The 22,828-nt window shown below is 41.0% G+C and overlaps 1 protein-coding gene across 2 annotated transcripts in view; it reads left to right on the top strand.

The window, feature by feature from the left end:
- Positions 1 to 22,828, top strand: part of VDR (vitamin D receptor) — a 159,056-nt gene that overhangs the window by 93,323 nt on the left and 42,905 nt on the right. For both annotated transcript variants that reach the window (XM_073663187.1, XM_073663186.1), the window contains 4 exons: positions 4,040 to 4,170; positions 9,405 to 9,589; positions 15,609 to 15,711; positions 17,928 to 18,093. In XM_073663187.1, coding sequence (XP_073519288.1) covers positions 4,040 to 4,170; positions 9,405 to 9,589; positions 15,609 to 15,711; positions 17,928 to 18,093 — 585 coding nt within the window. The remainder of the gene's footprint in view (positions 1 to 4,039; positions 4,171 to 9,404; positions 9,590 to 15,608; positions 15,712 to 17,927; positions 18,094 to 22,828) is intronic.

The raw sequence follows: 22,828 nt of genomic DNA, 5'->3' as shown, positions 1-22,828 counted from the left end.
TGACAGCAGCATTTAACAGCGCTGCGCAGGAAGCACGACACTTACCCCACCCATCGGTGACCCCGTCACGTGATCGCGGGTCACTGATGGGTGGGCATGACAACCCTGGGTCTGCAGCAGACCCCAGTGGTTGTCATGTAAAGATTGCTATGAGCGCCAGCTAGTGGTGGGCACTCATAGCACAGGAGCATTTCTGCTACATACTGTAGAAGTGATATGCTCATCAGCTCTATGTACCAGAGGCGATCGGACAGTTGCTGCTTCTAGTCTCCTATGCAGACTATAGAAGCATGCAAAAAGTGTAAAACAAAATGTTTTAAAAAAAAATAAAAAAAATATGAAAGTTTATATCACCCCCCTTTTTATTTTTTTCTAAATAAAATAATAAAAAATAAACCCCACATACATATATTTGGTATCGCCACATTCAGAATCGCCTGATCTATCAATATAAAAAAATAATTAATCCGATCGGTAAATGGCGTAACGAGAAAAAAATTCCAAACGACAGAATTACTTTTTTTGATCGCCGCAACATTGCAATAAAATGCAATAACGGGCGATCAAAACATCGGCTCTACCCCAAAATGGTATCAATAAAAACGTCAGCTCAGCGCGCAAAAAATAAGCCCTCAACCTGCCCCAGATCCCGAAAAATGGAGACGCTACAGGTCTCGAAAAATTGTGCCATTTTTTTTTTTTTTCAGCAAACTTTGGAATTTTTTTTCACCACTTAAATAAAAAAGAACCTATACATGTTTGGTGTCTACAAACTCGTAATGACCTGGAGAATAATAGTGGCTGGTCGGTTTTAGCATTCAGTGAACGTGAAAAGAAAAAAAACTGTGGAATTGCATTTTTTTTGCAATTTCACCGCACTTGGAATTTTTTTCCCGTTTTCCAGTACACAATATGGTAAAACTAGTAATGGCATTTAAAAGTACAACTCGTCCCGCAAAAAAATAAGCCCTCACATGGCCATATTGACAAGAAAAATAAAAAGGCTATGGCTCTGGGAACAAGGGGAGCAAAAAATAAAAACTCAAAAACGGAAAATGCTCCGGTCATGAAGGGGTTAAATTGTATATACCCGCAGATTACAGCTATGGCTACAGGTGGATACCTTTTTTTTGCAAATAGAGCTGCACTTGGTACTGCAAAAAAAATCTAATTTAAAGAGAATCTGACTGTGTGCAGCACTTTGTCTGTGTATATAATGAAGGTAACATGTTTCTCAGTGGACCACCACTCACCCTCATTCAGCTGATTTGCAGGATACTGAATATTTTTTCTCCACCCATGATATATTGGTTCTGTCCTTGTAGGAGTAAATGTGGTATTTCCCATGTACAGTTGTAGAGGAGGGGTGCCAGGCTCGTTAGAGCCACGTACTGTGGACAAATATTGAACTCTGTATATAATTGTCCTTGTATCAGGTATTTTTGGTGAGGTTTTTCTTTAAGAGCTCTCGGTTCCTTCATTCTTCTTGGGATAAGTCAGTGTAGATGGTAACATACAATTTACACTCTGCTTATTTTTAATCTTGTGGTTCTCACACACATAAAGGAGGTTGTACAGTAATGCCAGAGTGGAAAATGGAATAGCATTTGCTTTAAATAACCAATATTTTTCCTCCTCACTGCGGTGAATCTTCTTTCCAAGTACACTCGTGGTTATTATGAATAACATGACTTCCAGAGCGGAGGCATTTATAGACATTTATGTGGCACCTTCACAGCACTCTGTAAAACCAGCCCTTGTCCTCTCATTGGCTCCTAGTCATTTTTATCAGAATTTATGGCTCAAGTCCTGTTTTATTTGGTAGGCTCTGAAATAGAGCCTCGCCAGCCTGCAGTGTTAGTGTTTGTCTGTGGGCACAATTTCCTGTTTAGGTATTTGCTGTATATTATTATTGATTTTATTTTTAACAAGGGAACATTTTGTATCATTGCACTTCGGATGCTTCATTAACATAGTGCTTTTGTCTACCATAGTAAATACATTTTTTGCTGACTTCGGAGTACAATAAATAGAGTATTTTGACCTCGGCTTTTGATTTTTTTAAATTTTTTTATGAGATGTTGGTGGGAAAAAAAAAGATAAAATGTAATCCTCAAGTGAATAACAACGATGACCTTCCGTGCCCCTCTCCTGTTATACGTCCATTTAGAGTACATGCGTTGCCTCCTATGACCCCATTCATGTTAAGTAACTGTCGGGCAAACGATATTACTGTCTCCCCGAACCTGTCCATACACAGGAATGCTTGTCTTGGCCGAGAGCTCCTTTGTTCTCTGTGAGAAAGCCTCTGCCAGATTCCTCTGACAGCGACTTATCGAGAGGGAGAACAAATGGATCAGTCTTTCGAAATCCAACAAACCAGATCCTTCCCTCCCCGACATCATTAGACCATCGGCTGATTCTGCTGATAGAGGAGAGCTTAATTTAATGTGAATTGGGATCTTAAAGGGGTTGTCCACTACTTTTACATTGATGCCCTATCCGTATCCAATTGAATGGGAGGTGGATCTGCAGTACACCACGGCAGCCACTCCCACTTGACTGCGGAGCCCTGCAGGTGAGCACTTCTGACCGGCGGCCGCTGGCACTGATAACAGCTGATCAGCGGGGGTGCCCGTGTAGGACCCCTGCCAATCATACATTGATGCCCTATCCTATGGATAGGGCATCAATGTAAAAGTAGTGGACAACTTCTTTAAGTCGCACACATGTACAGGAGAAACAAAGGTTATATTTCTGTTTTTGTTGAGTGTTTAAACTATTCATATTTCTTGCAATTTTCCATTTAAATAAACAGATTATATTGCAGGCAGTTTATGACCGCTGATCACCTCGTTGATTTTGCTGCACAATTTAAAAAATATATATATACACTGCTCAAAAAAATAAAGGGAACACTCAAATAACACATCCTAGATCTGAATGAATGAAATATTCTCATTGAATACTTTGTTCTGTACAAAGTTGAATGTGCTGACAACAAAATCACACAAAAATCATCAATGGAAGTCAAATTTATTAACCAATGGAGGCCTGGATTTGGAGTCACCCCCAAAATTAAAGTGGAAAAACACACTACAGGCTGATCCAACTTTGATGTAATGTCCTTGAAACAAGTCAAAATGAGGCTCATTATTGTGTGTGGCCTCCACGTGCCTGTATGACCTCCCTACAACGCCTGGGCATGCTCCTGATGAGGTTGCGGATGGTCTCCTGTGGGATCTCCTCCCAGACCTGGACTAAAGCATCCGCCAACTCCTGGACAGTCTGTGGTACAACGTGATGTTGGTGGATGGAGCGAGACATGATGTCCCAGATGTGCTCAATCGGATTCAGGTCTGGGGAACGGGCGGGCCAGTCCATAGCCTCAATGCCTTCATCTTGCAGGAACTGCTGACACACTCCAGCCACATGAGGTCTGGCATTGTCCTGCATTAGGAGGAACCCAGGGCAAACCGCACCAGCATATGGTCTCACAAGGGGTCTGAGGATCTCATCTCAGTACCTAATGGCAGTCAGGCTACCTCTGGCGAGCACATGGAGGGCTGTGCTGCCCTCCAAAGAAATGTCACTGCCCACACCATTACTGACCCACTGCCAAACCGGAAGGATGTTGCAGGCAGCAGATCGCTCTCCATGGCGTCTCCAGACTCTGTCACGTCTGTCACATGTGCTCATTGTGAACCTGCTTTCATCTGTGAAGAGCACAGGGCGCCAGTGGAGACTTTGCCAATCCTGGTGTTCTGTGGCATTTCTTTGGAGGGCCGCACAGCCCTCCATGTGCTCGCCAGAGGTAGCCTGACTGCCATTAGGTACCGAGATGAGATCCTCAGACTCAGGTACGAGTGCTATCCGTGAAAACGTGCGAGTGAGCTTTTTTGGACATGAATTCCGTTTTAAGGAAATTGACAAATGGAATGTCTACATGGAAGTGTGAATGTAGCTTTATATTACAGAAGCAGATTTGGGTCTGTCTTCCCTTTTGATTTTGATCTTTGTGTTCTATTTTTTTTTTTAGGAGAAGCATGAAGAGGAAAGCGGTTTTCACTTGTCCCTTTAATGGCGACTGTAGAATAACCAAAGATAATAGACGGCACTGCCAGTCCTGTCGACTGAAGCGTTGCATTGATACAGGCATGATGAAGGAATGTAAGTAAAGGCTACGGAGTCAGACGACACATTTTTGGGAAATCGGAGCTGGTGAAGTAGAAAATGTGACATCGTTATTGTGACCGACATGACTTTGGTATGTGTTGATGTTTGTGGATTCGTACACGTCGTTGCAGAAGACTTTGTTCTCAAAAGAACTTTTGAAAGTAGAAACTTTAGTTTTAATTGTAAGAAGCCGATGATGAACCTCGAATGCTTTCCCCGAGCTTTATTGTTAACAAGCAATATTGAACAATGAGAAAAGCATCGCCTTCAATACAACTTGAAAATAAAAGATGTATGGCATGGAGTAGAGATGATTTCTACTTAACATCATAAATGAACATTTTGTTTGTCAAGATGAAAAAAATATATATATCAAGGTCAGACTAAGAAGAACAGATGAAGTAAACGACAGGAAATTCAGTTTTTTATGTGAAAATATAAAGCATTGTATTACCACGTGATCTGATTCACTAGTATACCAGTTCATTAGCAAAACCACATCCATGACCTTACCATAGGCTTCATTCACTGAAAGTTTCCGTCAAGTTAATCAGTAAACCTGGTTATTAAGCGCTCATTTATTAAAGGACAGTGATCTAGACAGATAAAAATAGAAACTGACCTGGAAAGTTTTTCTTTGCCAAAAAGTCACGTTTTGGATGTTTTGTAATTGTTGATACCTGGATTTAAATGAAAAGCACAATTTACTGTAAATTCCAACATTTTTAAACAGATTTTACCTCTTAATACAACATGAAAAGTTTAGTAAATTTTTTGCTATATTTATTATTGACTGTTCTGCATAGCTGCCTACCAACCAAATCGCTACACCATTGCTAAGCCACAGTGAGTTATGGAGGCAATACGGTGTCTAGATTTGCTTCAATTGAACAACCCAACATGTTAAGGGCTCATATTTTTGGTTTGAGTGCCATCCAACAAAACATCGGATTGCACTCACACCAATGTTAGTCTATGGGGCCGTGCACATGTCCGACTCTATCCGAGGAAAATATCGCAGCATGCTCAGTTTGCATCTGATTTTTGGATCGCACTTGGCCATTCAAGTCAATGAGTCTGTGGGAAAAATCAGAAAACACTAGGATGACACCTGAGTGTGATCCGATTTTCACGGACTGAAAGAATCTTCTCCTCATCCGAGAAAATCGGACCACACTCTGATCAGAGTGTGATTAGCATAATCGGTCTGATACTCTCGGATGAGCAATAATACTGTCGTGTGACCCTAGTCTAATACTAGAAACTAAAAACCCAATGATATAAGCAATATGGCACTCCAAGATACAACCCAAAAAACAAAGACTTCCATCAAAGTCAACGTACTGAAGCGATCCATGATAAAAAAAAAAGTAATTTTATTTAATCAATCAAATCAATTAAAATCCAATAATTTTTTTTTTCATTGAATTTTAATTGATTAAATAAAATTACTTGTTATCATGGATCGCTTCGGTACTTGGAAAGACTTGATGGAAGTCTTTGTTTTTTTGTGTTGTATTTAGTCTAATACTAGTCTACTTATTGCTTGAGTAAGCATTCCTTAATAAAGTTTTTTTTATACTCAAGTTTTTTTGTCCTGGAAATATGGTGTCTGTTACGAATGTGGAAACATAGACCATATGGTCAGAAGTATTGGGACACCTAGACATTACATCCACAGGAGCTTTTATCATATCCCATAGGCATTAATATTGAATTGTCACCTAATTGCAGCTAAATCAACTTTTACTTTTCTGGGAAGGCTTTCTAAAAGCTTTTGGATTGTGTCTGAGGGAATTTTTGTCCATTCATCCAAAAGAGCATTTGTGGGGTCAGGTACCGATGTTTGACAACAAAGCCTGGCTCGCAATCTCCGTTGAATGAAAAACCTGAATTCAGCAATTAAAGCGAATGGCCACTTTTGTAGATATAAATTTTTACTTAAATGCATATATTTTGGGCTCAAAAGAATATTTTCATTTGAGTTTCATTAAAAATATTGCCCTGATTGCCTTCTCTATCCTCTGTGTTGCACTGTCTATTGCTGACTGCAGAGTGTGTCAACTATGAATCTGTCAGTCATGCTGGTATGACGGGGAGTTTACAACTCTTAGGGCTCATTCACACGTCCATTTTTTCTACGTACGAGAAAAACGGACCGATTATTTTAATCAGAGTATCATTCATTTTTCTCATACGTGAAGAAATGAAAAAAAAAAAGTCCATGAAAATAGGACTGTCCTCACATGTTATCTGAGAGTGGACCCATTGGTTTGCATTGCCGATTTTGAGCCAACTCTTGGATCAAAATGTAAAATGTCTCCTCGATTCTCCACGGCCCTCTCTGTATGAGGAAAAAAATTGACATGTGAATGGTGACATAGAATATCACAGCTACGAGTGCAATCTGTGAAAAACTCGGATACAACTCGTGCGTGAAAATCGGACGTCGGAGTGAGCCCTTATCTGTCTTTTTTCTGAGCTCCTCTCAGCTGATTTATGACCATTGATCACATCAAAGTTGAATTTGCAGGAAACACAGAGCTTGTTAATGCCAAAACCGTGCACAATTTTTTACGAAACTCAATTGAAAAAATGATTTTTAGCCAGATAATACAGTGTATATATCTTGGGATATGATAGAACATTATATTTAACAACTTGTTATGTTTCATAATTATATTGGATGTAAATAGTACATAAATGTTTCTAATTATATAGTTATTTCATCCACCCTTGAAAGCGTTACCCTTTTAAGTTTACCATTTTTAGCTTTGAGTAGATTTCACAGCTCATATGATATTTCTTCCATTTGGAAGCAGTATGGGCTTACAAACTCCACCACCCTCCCTCAAGAAAGTTGTCCCAAGGTCATCAAGTGCTTCTGTAAGGGTTTGTGTACAAGGGGACATTTCCACTGTGGACTTTCCTGAGAAGAAATGCAGCTGTAAGGCTATGTTCACACACGTTGTGTTTTTTTCTGCTTCAAATCTGCTGCTAACTTTTCTCTGGCAGGAAAACAGCTGCCTAAAAAACGCAGGTTTTGTTGCGTTTTTGTTGCATATTTGCTGCGTTTTTTTGACCATCCATTATTTCTTATGAGTGAAAAAATGCAGGTGCGCTTTCTGCTGCAGAAACGCCGAAAGAAGTGACATGCTCTATTTTCCAAATACACAAGCAAGGCAGAAAATCCGCAGAAAAGCACAACGTGTGTGAACATAGCCTTATGAATACAACTGGGGATGTCTGTGCGCATAGGTTGCAGCTAAGTTGCACGTTTCACCCTTTGCCTAACAAAGGGTACAAGACATGGTGCCATCCGATTCTGAACCCTAAATTTAATAGCTGTAGATTTCAAATCTGCATTGTAGGATGATTTATGCTGCAGATATCTTTTCTGGTGTGCTCATGAGCTTTCTTAAAATCAGCAGTAGCAGCGATGCTACTGTAAAAACAGCAGACTTTCAGATGTAAAATCTGTTGTGCTTGCTCCCCATGTGCACATACCATTAGGATTATTTTTACATTTAACATATATTAAATGTGGCTAATCCACGTCACCCTAATCTGGTGTTTCTTAAAGAGAACCTGTAAAATCGGATAACGCTATTAATCTACAGACTTAGGGTTAATAGCATTAAAAGGTGTATGGCCACTGTACTAAAAGAGCGATACCTGGGAGAATATTAACTTTCTTCCTCCTGAGAGCCGCCAGCTTTTAGTCATAGTGGCGTTTCGGCACTGCTTCAGTCATCGCTCATAGCACTGTGAGCGGCAGCTGTAACCATGCTCTGGCATTTTGATTGAGAGTCGGCTTTGCAATCCATCAGTGCAGAGCTAGCTGTCAGTCAAAGTGTCGGGGTGTGCTTACAGCCGCGATAACTGAAGCCTCTATGACTGAAAGCCAGCGGCTCCTGGAAGAAAAAAAGGTAATTTTCTCCCTGTTGACACTATTTCAGAACAGTAAAACCTTTCAAATGCTATTAACCTGCAGATTAACCCTATATCTGCATGGTAATAGCGTTATCTGACCTGACTGGATTCCTTTAAAAAATACAAACATCAGTTCATAAAATTCTAATAACTCCTCAAAAGAGGTTTTCTGAACATCTATAGGTCCAAACTGCATGGTAAGGCCATGATCTCCAAATCAAAGAAAGGGCCCCAGGGGGATGATGAGTGTCCCCAGGATTTCAGTATTAATGTTATTTAAAGTTCTTTCTGAACATTATTTTTCTTTGCTGATTAGTTAGAAAACTTCATCCAAACCACATTAGCTAGACGCCCAGATGATGACTATCTTCGTCCTGCTCTGTGTTTGGAGTCTTTAATTAAAAGAAGAAACACCCATTGCGATTTATCTCTAGCCAGACTACACAGCCTATGGTTTTACGTCACCATTTGTAAGTTCGCAAATATCGATTTATTTTTAAAGGAAATTACATGACTGAGCTCATGTCTTTCCAAACTTCATCCTGAACCTCTAATAGATAATGGAGAGGCCACAGGCAGAGTATAATTATGATGTTAATCTTTTGCCAGTTTGCTCAACAAATGTAGAAAAGAAAAGCTTTTATCCAACATCTCCAAAAGGAGAAGCAAAGTCATAAACTGTCTGACCTGACGTAAAAGATAATTTGTATGTAATATCAGTTTGCTCCTCTACTTACAGGATTCCTAATTTACTAAGTATCCTACAGTAAAGAATACATTGTTAATTATTTATTATAAACTTTTTCTGCACCATATGTTTCATGTAAGAATTTCATTTTCTCAGAAATAATATTTAGAAATGAATTAATCAATTCAATGCAAATTGAATTAATGCTGAATTTTTAGGAATTCACTGGACCCAGCGACTTTGAACAATTTGCAATTTACTTTGCCCGACTTGCCAAAAATGTCCACGGCCATTTTACTCCATTATAGAAGATTGTATTAGCCAGAGAAAGATCTTTAGCATTCTCAATCAAGCTTCCCCATAATGGCATGCAGCTATCACGTCACATGGTTTAGCACAGCCAATCAGGAGGGATTGTCATAGCCTATATAAAAGCGGAAGCAGAGAATGCAGCAGCCATTTTGTATTGAATCTGGATAGTGTGAGGACATTACAGCTCAGTGATAGAGATATGGAAAGAGAGACAAAAATAGTGAAGATGTTTAATAATCATTTCAGATACAAATGATATTTCATCTCATAAACAATATTTTTTGTATTGTTTTAGTTATCCTAACGGATGAAGAAGTCCAGAGGAAAAGGGACATGATAATGAAACGTAAAAATGAGGAGGCGCTGCGCGAATCGCAAAGACCTAACATGTCAGAGGAACAACAAAAAGTTATTGACGTTCTTTTGGAAGCACATCGCAAGACTTACGATGAAACATACTCAGATTTTTCTCAGTTCCGGGTAAGTATTTTGTACTATTTATCTGTCTGGTCATCCGTGTCTTTGTAAATGTGGTTTTATCCTTTATATTGTGAGCTCTCTTTCTGTAAGCTTTGTTGTTTTGCCAGCACTATATAATTATATAATAGTGTATTTTATAAGTATTTGTTGTTCCATCATAAAAATCCTCTAAGAGAGCACGCGGTATGGGAATTAAAAAGATTCTCACTATTTAAGTAAAACATCCTGTTTTCCTATCATTCTTGATCACTATTATTTTCTATGACTCATACTCGTTTACCAGCATAGGTAGGGCGATCAGTGACTCACAAGGATACAAAGCTTCACATGCCAAAGCTAAGAGGAATAATAGACAGAAATATTTTTTTTTGCTTCTGAACAATACTAGATGCATCTTTATTCTTGCCATAATGTAGACCTGCTACTTAGTGTCCCTGAAACTACCAAAAGTTTAGCTTTTTCAGCCCTTTAAATGCCTTTAAAGCTTTCTTAACTACCTTAATTAATTTTATGCTAAAAATAGTTTTTTTGCAAGCATTTTATGTTGAGTTTTTTGTTTTGTTACATTTTGAAATGTTTTTTTTTCCGGTGTTTTATTCCCAAACACCAGTTCTCACGGCCCCCCGACACTTCATGCTTTTAGGATTTCCTTGATATTACACGACTGATGGGATTATTATTAAGGAATCAGAAACTGTCACAGGTTCACTCACCTGTGCAATACTAAGGAAATCCTGACAACATGACCTGTTCGGGGCCATTGAGGACGGGGTTTGGGAAACACTGCTATAGAGAAACCTTTGGATGAAGAACATCATAAAAATCATCATACAAAGAGCATAGTATGCATCCTCTAAAAATGTACTATGTTAAAAAAAAAGATATTATTTAACATGTAAAAGTAGATTGGAGTTGTCACAGAGCCCACAATTGTTATTTATGCAGAATGAATTGAATGAGGGTGTTTCCTTGACTGTAATTGTCACAGACAAGAGTTGGCAGAGTGGAGTCCTGGAGGAGGAGTCTGACTTGGCATTCAAATAGATTTACAAAAAAACAAACAGACAAAACACAAGACTGGACTCATTCTGCTTATCGGCTATGAGATTCTTCTGATTTTCTCTATCATTGTGTGTGAGCAGCAGAAACTGGTCAGGACAATTACAGTGTTATTCTGCAAAATTGTCTCTTCAGAGAGGAAGAGGACTAGAACTCTAGGTCCACCTACAGGAAGTAGCAATTCTAAAAGTCAACAGTGACCCATTAACAAGCCTTATCACATGACTTAGGATATAAGCCAGAAACAGAAACTCAATTTACAGACACTGTGTTTCGCGGTACTGCCCCTCATCAGTGCAAAGTGTGAGTTCTGGTTTGGCTGGGTGAGAGGCATCAGACCGGTATCTAAGGGGTAACATTTCTACTTGCGGAGAAAGTGTTATTCTGGGTATCTACGGTTATTTGAGGGGGAACCGTGGGTGCTTCTATTAGGGATGTCATTCTTTATAATGGTACTTCTCTAAACATTTTATATGCATGTTCTGTGACTGCACACCACTTCCATGGAAAGCTGTAAATCACATTGAGTAAGTAAGCAGCAGCCCAAGAAACGGATGACTCACAGTTCAAGCGAAACAATTACAGCATAGGTGGAAATATCTATGTACAACTGATTTTATAAATTCTATTCACTCCTCTAAAAAGGCCGATGATAGGCTGGTAATTATATAAACGGTCATATGACATTAGATATATGGCGTGAGCTGTTTACCGTTCAGATCCACTTGTATTAGCAGAGTGATGTCCAGATATATATGGGTCTGTGGTCAGTGTAATAGAAATAGCTGAATAAATCGTAGCCACATCTCATTTACAATTTAAACGGGCAGTCCCATCCTGATGATGAAAGCTTAGCAAATCTTAATGCTGCTAGTAATATTGCATGCTGATATCGGGAGCCGGCGTAAAACAGCAATTCAGTGCAGCACAATTTTCATGTAAGGGAAGGATCTTGATGCTAGCTCATTAGCCAAGTATAATGAGATGAGGGTAAAGCATTCACTGTACTGCATGCAATATGTGTAATATTCATGAAAAATAATTGCTGGGAAAAAAAAAATTACCGTATATACTCAAGCATAAGCCGAGCCGAATATAACCGAGGCACCTAATTTTTCCACAAAAAACTCCCACCAAGGGTGGGAAATGCAGCAGCTACTGGTAAATTTCCCCATCCTGGTAAGCATTGCCACCTCATCCCCAATCCTGATATGCATGACCCCTTCATCCCCAATCCAGGTATGCATGGCCCCCTCATCCCCAATCCAGGTATGCATGACCCCCTCCTCCCCAATCCTAGTATGCATGGCGCTCCATCCTGGTATGCATGGCCCCCTCATCCGCAATCCTGATATGCATGGCCCCCTCATCCCCAATCCTGATATGCATGGCCCCTTCATCCCCAATCCAGGTATGCATGGCCCCTTCATCCCCAATCCAGGTATGCATGCCCCCCTCATCCCCAATCCTGGTATACATGGCCCCCTCAGACCCAATCCTGGTATGCATGGCATCCTAATCCCCAATCCTGGTATGCATGGCCCTCCATCCTGGTATCCATGGCCCCCCATCCCCATCTTGGTAAGCATGGCCCCCCATCACTGCACACATGAAAAAAATAAACACTTCTACTCACCTTCCTTCCCTCTGTTCCAGTGCTGCATCCTGTTCTGCCAGCCACTGATCTCAGCATCTGAGCAGCACATGACGGCACTGCCATGTGCCCTCAGACGCTGAGGTGAGCTGCCGGGATATTCACTCCTCTCCACGCCGGGACTATGGACGTGGAGAGGAGTGAAAATTCATTCTCCTTAATAGCGCTCACTGTCAGCAGCTGCTGCTTCCTGCTGCAGCTCAGCTATACTGTGTGCTCGCTACTAAAGAGAATGAATGTTCACTCTTCTCCACACCCATGGCGTGGTAGCTGCAGCAGCCGGCTCCTGCCTGTGCACCGCTCCTCCACTGCCGCAACCCCCTCCCACCACCTTCCACAGCCAGAATGTAAGTATATACTTGAGTATAAGCCGAGGGGGGCTTTTTCAGCATAAAAAATGTGCTGAAAAAGTCAGCTTATACACTGGTATATACGGGTAATCTAAACGTATTATTACTTAGGGCTTTGAAACTATTACTAACTAGTCATTCACAGGAATACTGCTGATAGAGATATGCATGAAGTGTTAAAGACCCGTAGATTTATAAGAAGAAACATTATATAAATGCTCAGTCCTATACCTGTCCATCCTATTCTTTTTTATTTTTACTTCCTCAAGTTCTTGTGTACTATAGACACTCATATAAAAAAAAAACTGACCAGCACTTTCTAATAGAATGAAGTAAGTGTGAACAGGAGCAAGCTGCTGTGACTGCATGAAATATATCAGAAATTGCAGCAGGAAACTGCGTGCGTCAAGATATATACAAATATGTGAAATTTTAACTGCATTATTGCCATACAGAATATTTTTATAAAAGGGACAAATTGGCCAATTCATGTGTGCTCACCAGCCACGACAAGGCAACCTTATTTTTGGTGAGACCCTAACCTTTTCTATCACATAACTCTCTTTTGCGGAATATATTGGAGATGGTGACTGGCTGGCTGTGTCGAATATCACCAGCAAATGCCTTTCATTGGCCATCCGTCTCTATAGTCTCACATGTTACACATCAAAGTTAAACTTTGTGGTCATAAATCAGCTTAGAGGAACACTCTGTAGAATGTAGAATGTAGAAAGACTTAGTCAGCAACGGCTCACCGATGGATAAAGTTAACTCATCCCATAGGGTACATTTTACATGGGAAACAAAAAAGAACTAGGGAGTACAATTGGCTTACAAAGAGAAAAATTATTTATTAATCAATATGTATACAGTACCAAATTTTACATAGGAGTATAAAAATAGGAGACAAAAAAGTGCAAAGTGCCAATCAAAAGCCCCCAAGATGTAATGCGGTCCATCCCAATACGAAAAAGTCAATAGGGTCACCAAAGAGCCTATATAACTAGTCAGGAATATACATATAGAGTTCTCCTGTCAACATTGGATTGCACTCATCACTAAAGTAGTGACCTGAGCAGGTATGAAAGACACTCAAATTGCTAGGTGGCTGAAAATATTGTACTCACCACAGGGACAAGACCAGATTGGGTGGGAATGCAAGTAAGGGGGGGCCACGAGGTAGCAGGCGCACCTCGACGCGCGTTTCGCTGTCACAGGGCAGCTTTCTTAAGAGGAAATGTGCATTAGAGTCTGTAGGACCTTTTTAAATACGCCCCATATTGGTCATGTGGCCAGATCATGTGACCGGAGACTACCAAGGGTAAGCAACCAGGACCTGCGGTGGCGCATGCGAGGCGGTGCCGACACCCTGCACGTGGATCTCTGCCGTCACACCCCCCAACGCGTCATCCAAAGCACGGAGGTGCCTGGAGTCAGCGCGAGGGGGATACTGACAGCAGGATCAACTCCCGGGACCGGGAAGCCGCGTGGTCACTGTGCCTCATCTTTACTCCCAGATATGTAAATCAGTCTAACCCTACAAAGGTAAGAGGGGCTATCCACCACTGCCCGAAATGGTATAATGGGAACACACATACAAAGGTTGCAACATGTCACAATATTACATAAATACACCACTGTATATAATTATAAAATCCATAAGAGTTTCCACATATTAGTCCACAATAACTGCATCGGAGAATCCAACGCACATATGCAGTCCACATAAGACCTTCCAGGGGCAGGGAAGAATACCAGGGCGGTATAGTGTCGGACACACAGACTCTATAGGGAAGAAAAAGAGATAAACCAATAAAATTAAAAACAGTTCAAAAAAGGGAAAATTAAAAACACAGAAAGCGTCATGCTAACCAATGGAAATAAAGGGGACCCCAGCGGAGTAGGAGAACATTCCACTATCACAAAAACGATGAAAAGACCAAGCTCTGATTCAGGCCCCGTGGAGACACCGTATCCATGGTTGAAATCCATCTGGCCTCTTTTTGGGCCAAAATCTGTTTGCCATTCCCTCCGCAGGATCCCAAATGTAAAATGTCTGTCACGGACCCTCAGGGAGCTAGGATCGCAATTATGAAACTTGTAAAAATGACACGGAAGCGTCCTTAGCTCCCGAGGGTCAGCGACCGTACTTGCCCCACGAATGTTGCGCACATGCTCCCGAACTCTCACTCTGAGCTCCCTCGTGGTCAAACCAACATAAATTGGTTGGCAACTACAGGTTGCATAGTATATAACGTGGGTCGAACCACACGAGATGTATCTTAGAATTTTAAATTCACGGGAGCCATCAGAGGAGAGAAAGGAAGCACTGCGTAGGACATTCGTGCAGGCCACACAATGGCCGCATAGGTAACAACCCACCATGGGTCCCCGGGAACCAAAGAAGCTTTTTTGAGGAAGAATATAGTGGCTTGACACAAGTAAGTCACCGAGATTTCTTGCCCGTCGAGCCCGCTCATAGCCACGCCTGATGGACCTGTTGCTGTACCCACGGTGAGGAAAGCGTTCAGCCAGGTCAGCGACCCGTTTTTCAAAACATGATTCTGTGGAGCATATGCTCCTCATCCTCAGGAATTGACCGACCAGGACAGCCCGAATTGTGGAAAAATTATGGGCAGACTCAGCGTGTAGAAGGGCATTAACCGCTGTGGGTTTCCTAAAGACATCGGTCTGGAGAGAGGAGGAGGAGTCCACCTCCAGAAGGACTTCCAGAAATTGCATGCGTTTAGGATGGTAAATATATGTAAGTTTAATGCCCCAGTTATTGGAGTTGAGCTGCACCATGGGTTGAGAACCACTTACAATAGACCATTATGACCCATTATTGGTAAAATTGATAGGTAATATTGACAGTATGGTCACAAAGTTAGTTTTTTGGTTCTTCTTTAGAGTAAAACCTACTTTTGACCATTATAATTTCTTTTGTTTTATGCAGCCGCCAGTCAGAGAAAATGATGAGTTTAGAAGAATTACAAGATCTTCATCGGTCCAAACTCAGAGCTATTCCACAGATTCGGACACCTATAACTCCTCCCCAGGTAGATATTTTACTATGAAACTATTATCCAACCTTAAAGAGCACCCATCTTCCCCCGTGACAAATATTCACCATAAAATAACAATGTTCGGGCATCTTTTCTTTGTACCATTTTTCTGTCATTCCTCATTGAAATACATAATTTTCAACTGGATGTTACCATTTTACTTTTGTCAGTGGGACATATCCTTACTTTGTCTTCTACTTTCCAAACTATGTCGACTGTAAGGACATACTCCATCGGCCAAGACATGGTGACCCAGTTTTATTTTTTTACGCTAGCTTTAACTCAGGTTTGTTTTAACCCCTGCTACGTCTGTATTAGGGTCCTGAAAGTTTTTGGGTGTGAAAAAAACTTCTGTACCATATTTTTTAATGTACAAGCAATAATCTTTCCAGTACTCAGAGTACGACAGAAATCTCAACAATATGCTGAGAATGATACTGTGCCATAAAGTTCATTTCAATGTATTAATGGCTGAACTTCATGACCCGATATTTTGTGTTTTCTGTTATCCGGTACAAACCTGTGATCCTGTTGGTAACATATAAATAACAGTAATGCTACAACTTATAGATTTCCCAATCTATGTTAGCTGCCATTACTACAATAATTACATAGTAGCGATGCATAGTAATTATGTGAAAGGCATATAAATGTTATTCGCTTGCGTAATTGTGTATATCTATAAATGCAGTAATCTACTGCATAATTAATCTATAAACTGAACATAAATAATGGTCTTCTGACGATCCTACCTTGTACTTCATATATATGTAAATATTAGAGAAATACAGGGGATAGAGTTACAGTATTTTCAGGTCATTCTTGGGACACTATGTGAAGCTTGGGCTTTAATTCCTGGCTAGTTAGTGATTCTCCTTGTTGTAAGCCCTGGGCAGGCTACTCTCTAATTAAATTCCCGAGAGTCAGTTTTCGGTGCCAGTTACAAGGAATACTAGTCTAGTTATCTGCAATCTGTTTGCTTCTATTCTTACTGTATTTTCCTTGTTCTGACTTCAGCTTGTTTTCTGATGATTTTACTGCCTAAGAATTCTGCTTCTGACTTTGACCACTTATCTTACGTGATGTGCTGTTGTTCTTGCTGCCAACCTGCTCCACCTGCCAGCATCTTACTCTGTGGCTCCAAACCAGGGGCTACTGTATAAGTCCAGATCCCTGAATGGGAGTTAAAGGGTGGAGGCCAGGGCAACCCTGGGATCTGGTAGGCAAAATGGCTATAACTAAGCCTGTAAGCCTGTCCATGGATACCATATTAAGAGCTACCAGACTACCACGAACTGCACTTGTGACAATGTAATGCTGTCCTTACACACTTGAGCTATATATATATACTCAGCTAAGTGTAGAATGTAATTGTTCCATTTATTAAATTCATGTACTAAGATTGTGTAAATGATTAAACCTATCTGTAGTCATTGATTTGTAATTGGATAATGAGAGGCTTCACAAACCGTATGACTAGTGCAATAGCAATATGTACCAGTCAGTAATATTTCATGTCAGATTTAAGGCATTTCTTGGTAGATAATGTTAAAAATATATTATAAAAATAATAATTTGCAACACAGGTGACCATATAATCATAAGAAAATAATTTTGGTGAGTCCCAAAAATAATTAAAATCCTCAATTTATTAAAAAATAATTTAAAAGATCATACAGGTTGGGAATACAGCTCCGCGTTGGAGATGTATTCCCAACCTGTATGATCTTTTAAATTATTTTGTAATAAATTGAGGATTTTAATTATTTTTGGGACTCACCAAAATTATTTTCTTATGTGAAGCCGTAAGTCACGGCTACTGGTTGGAGACCCACAACATTGTAAGACAGACTGAGTCATATAAATGGGACACGGTGAGGCTGCTTTTTTGTTTATTGACCATATAATTGATCAGAATCAACTGGTCAACAGCTGAGCACTGATAACAACACATTTGGTAAACAGGTTAGCAAACACTGTTGTGCATCTGATGCAAGGATACTCTGGGATGGTGATATACTTTTGTTAGGTCATCTGTGGCTGGCAAACCCCCAGTTTTAGTGGTCTTTTATCAAATACATACAAGGCTCATTCATCACAGTGAATCGGCCTAAGATTTCTCTTCTGCTTCTCTATGCCTATGAAATGTTCCTTACTGTATACGGTATGTATTTTTACTCTATGAATAAATATTTTCCATGACTTTGCAGATCCTTCTGAAACCAACTTTTTCCCCGGTTCACTATTTGCTGAATTTACCAGTGGCAGCTCACCTGAAGGTTCCCCTGAGCTCTCCATGCTCCCTCACCTTGCAGATTTGGTCAGTTATAGTATACAGAAAGTTATTGGATTTGCAAAGATGATTCCTGGATTCCGGTAAGAATTTTGCTTCTTATACAAGAAGAAATGAAACCAAGAATGCAATATACTGTAAACCGAGATTGTTACCTGTTTTATCCTGCTATAACATTGCCTTATAAATGCTCCTTAAAGGGTTAATCCCATATGATAAAGCGATACCATTATTTTGTGATTGTTGGGGATCTGACATATGGAACTTTGACAGATCTTGCAATTGAAGGGGCTGCAACACGGATGTAATACTGCCTCCCGTTCACTATTTCACTGTATTTCCCTGACCCTCTATTGACTAAAAGGGCTGCTGGGCAAGGAAAACTTAGAAGGGGAGATGTGGCGCCCCTGAGGGCTCAGTCGCCACAGAGGTGCTGCATCTCACCAAGAAGTGTGGTATCTCACTCTCGGGTAAGGAAGGAGTACAGCTCGGGACCCTAACATCTGCATTCACTACACCACATTTCAGAGGGCAGGGCGAGATTGCTCCTACGGGAGAGCACAGTCCTTGATGCCTGGCTGGAGTGGGGGGGAACCACAGTAAAGGGGAACCATGTAGTGGGTGTAGGTGTAGGACGTAGATCAGGGGAGCACTTAACAGGAAGCTGTATAAAAGAGGGAATCATCTTAGAAAGACAGACTAGTCAGAGGAGGAGAAGTGACAGGAGCAGAGGCTCTGTATGAGCTCTGCTCCAGAGGCGGGCCTAGCCATTGAGGCCCAAGTCTGAGGAGAGGAGAGGGAGCAGGAAGGCTCCAGGAACAGAAGGGATCCCAGGGGTACGGGCAGTGCTGGAGGCCACCCGTACGCCAGAATCTGCCGGGAGGTGGAGGGGTCAGGCCATCAGAAGGGAACCGGGTCCTTCAACTAGTAGAAGATTGCAAGTTTCAGCTAGAAACCTTAGGCTGCAGAACTTTATGTCCTGTAGCCACAAGTCCACACCAGTCTCACCGAGAAGGTAGCCACATAGGACCCAGGGGACGGAACATACGTCGCCTGCCAAGGCCCGCGGGTACTGGATTGGAGGTGCAGAGAAGAGGCCAGAGAAAGGACACAGAAGGGGGTCCTGATAAGTACTCCGGAGCTATCTGGGGGTGGACTGAGCCCCTCACTGAGTAAGCACAGAACGACGTGGGCAATTACATTGAGCTCTGTAATCTGGACTGCAACAACTGTGAGTAAAGACCCTGGGACTGCACTATCTTGTCTCTGTGTTCCTTGCTGCGCCATCCCTCACTGCACTACAACGCCCAGCAGAACCACCAACATCCAAACACTGCCCTGACGCTAACTCTTCCTGTGGGGAGTAATAATACCCTTGCTGCAATACCACCAGCTTCAGAGGACTGTCCCGCAGCGGCGGCCCCCTTTAGCCGCACTCAATAGGTGGCATAGTCAGACTCTTTAATAAAACCCATATATACAATTCCCCTTGGATTGACCGCCCTGGGTCACCGCCACTGTGACTACAACCCCCAGCATCTACCGGCCCGGCACCGGGTACCCCACGGCCCAGGGGGCGCGTCAGATAGAGCACTAAGGCGGCACTGGGGCTTCTAAGGTGGGTATCTGACCTCTACACAAAATTTACAGGTGGCAGTGATGGTGTAAAAACAGAAATAAATAAATTCAAGGCATGCACATCTGTCTGGAGGAGTTTGTTGTCAGTTGTGTCTCTGAAGATGCTTCCTTCCAGTAACCTGAATGCTGTAGTCAATCACAAGTGCCCAAAGAACAGGACCTCATTGCTTCTTAGATCCTGGCGCTTGATCCACAAGGTTAGAGCAAGTGACTATGTATTATTTTGACACCATCCCTGCCACCTAAAAATTTTATGTAAATCTAGAAATGTACTTTAATTCTCAAGATTAGAAGAAGGGGGTCATAGAAGACGTAGTCCAAGATCACAAAGTGATGGTATTATCCCAGTGGTACAACATGACTTTATCAGATGGGAATAAGCCTCCAAGAGGTATTTACACTGCAAGATAATCATGAACAAGCATTGTTAGAACGCTCATTCATTGGGTGAAATGATCTTTTATGCAGCATAAAATATCATCATTCTTGGTGGTGCATTGTCCTGTGAATACAGGACTTGCATTAGTATAGATTACTCAGGGTGCATCACTTGCTTTGGTCTGCCTGTTTAAACAGGCGGTCAAATGACGTTTACCGATCAGCGGTCATATCACGCTGCCTGTTGGTCTGTGTAAACAAAACCTTAGCTTCCTTTTACAACCACACTGTTTTTTAAAGCAAACGTTTGAATGTGTCCAGGACTCTGCTTAGCAACCTATAGAAAGCGTCATCTTTACATTGCTATTTATTTAGGGTGGTCGTCGGGCAGAGTCCAGCCTAGATAATGTACTTATGCTGCATTTCATAAATGTATAGGTTTAGTATTGTAAATACAGTACAAGAGCAAAGCTTAATGTATTGACATAGCAAAACCCAGCTAAGTACAAAATCCAAGCTTACTATACAGGTATGTGAAAGGAGTTAGGCACGGTTTTATGCATGCCTGAAAAAGATGAATATTGCCACTACAGAGATCAGACAGTGTCCCCAGTGACTTTGTTGGCTTCATTCAAGTAAATGGCTCCATTGGGGGTTCAACTGTATTAATGTGAACCTAGCCTTATATGTGCTTCAAAATGGTACAAATAAACATCTGGCTTCATCATAGAAAACTCACTGCTACAATCAGGTTCTCACCAAATGTTTAGTTCCTGATACCAGTGGCCAGCAGGGAAATGTGTCACGAGTGGATAGCCCAGTCATTCTGTATCAAAGAAGGTCCCTCTTGTGGGCTCCCTGTCTGTGACTTTCATATGCCGTAGTAGGGAATAATGAAAATGGGTTGTAGTCATGAATCAATCCCACTAGATTTGTCGCTATTCCTGTGACGGCATCTACAATCTGATATTGATAATTGAAAAGGTAATTTTGTGGGGAGGGCAGTTCCAGTAATTTAAGAATAGCATGCATCCTAACCCGGAAGTCTGCAGGCAGTATATGAAATAGGTTATATCTGCTATGTCATGTATCTTAGTAAATGCATAGAAAACTAGTTTCCTACAATTTATTAACAAGTGTAGCTCCTGGTAAAAAAGCTAACCTTTACATTTACCAGTTATTAAACGTGAGATATTTGAATTATCTAAATTGATCTGAAATTGGATCTAGTATAGTTTTTAAATGTAGAAATTTAATCTGAGCATGAAATCATTAAATATATACCGCTGTTTTCCAGCTATCATAGCAGCATATTGCACACTGATGCCACTAAATGCAAGAATGTGCACACAGTCCATTTTGATCATGATAGCTTTATTGTTGATCCTCTTGTGCATGTACAGTTGAAACCAGAAGTTTACATACAGTATATAAAAATATCTGACATGAAATCAGAATAAACCTTTCCCCTTTTAGGTCAATTAGGATTACCATAATTTTTAATATTTGCCAAATGCCAGAATAATGAGAGAGAGAGAATGTTTTAAGGCATTTTTATTACTTACTGCAAAGTCAAAAGTTTACATACATTTCATTAGTATTTGGTACCATTGCCCTTGAACTGAATGACTTGGGTCAAACATTTGGGATATCCTTCCACAAGCTTCTTACAATAGTTGGTCGGAATTTGGGCCCATTCCTCCTGACAAAACAGGTGTAACTGATCCAGGTTTGTAGGTCGCCTTGCTCGCACCTGCGTTTTCAGCTTTGTCCATAAATTTTCAATAGGATTGAGATCAGAGCTTTGTGATGGCCACTCCAAAACATTGACTTTGTTATCCTTAAGCCACTTTGTTACCATTTTGGCAGTATGCTTCTGGTCATTGTCCATTTGGAAGACCCATTTCCGCCCAAGCTTTAACTTCCTGGCTGATGTCTTGAGATGTTGCTTCAGTATTGCCACATATTCTTCTTTTCTCATGATGCCATCTATTTTGTGACGTTTTTTCCTCCAAACGTAACAATGGTCATTATGCCCAAAAAGTTAAATTTTAGTTCCATCAGACCACAGGACATGTCTCGAAAAATTAAGATCTTTGTTCCTGTGTTCATTTGCAAACATTAACCTGGCTTTTTTGTTTCTTTTGGAGTAATGGCTTCTTCCTGGCAGAGTGGCTTTTCATCCCATGTTGAGACAGTACTCGTTTCACTGTGGATATTGACACAATCTTACCAGCTTCCGCCATCATCTTCACAAGGTCTTTTGCTTTTTTCCTTGGGTTGATATGCACATTTTGGACCAAAGCACGTTCATCTATGGGACACAGAACCCATCTCCTTCCTGAGCGGTATGATGGCTGGACATTCCCATCTTGTTTGTACTTGTGTATAATTGTTTGTACAGATGAATGAGGCACCTTCAAGTATCTTGAAATTGTACCCAAGGATAAGCCAGACTTGTGCAAGTCCACAATTCTCTTCCTGATATCTTGGCTGATTTCTTTAGACTTTCCCATGATGCTACACAAAGAAGCAGTATGTTTCAGGTGTGCATTAAAATCCATCCACAGGTGTGTCTCTAATTAACTCAGATGTTGCCCAAAAAACTATCAAAAGCTTCCAAACACATGACATCATCATATGGGCAGTCCAGAATTGTTTAACCACTTCGCGCCAGAGCCTGTTTTCGCCTTCGTGACCAGGCCAATTTTTTCAATTCTGACCACTATCACTTTATGAAGTAATTACTCTGGAACGCTTCAACGGATTCCTCTGATTCTGAGACTGTTTTTTTCGTGACAT

This window comes from Phyllobates terribilis, unplaced genomic scaffold (genome assembly GCF_046119375.1).
Source record: "Phyllobates terribilis strain yellow unplaced genomic scaffold, ASM4611937v1 Scaffold_2__4_contigs__length_985480577, whole genome shotgun sequence".
NCBI lineage: Eukaryota > Metazoa > Chordata > Amphibia > Anura > Dendrobatidae > Phyllobates > Phyllobates terribilis.
Note: the sequence above shows the minus strand (reverse complement) of the source record. Positions and strands in the feature narration are given on the sequence as shown.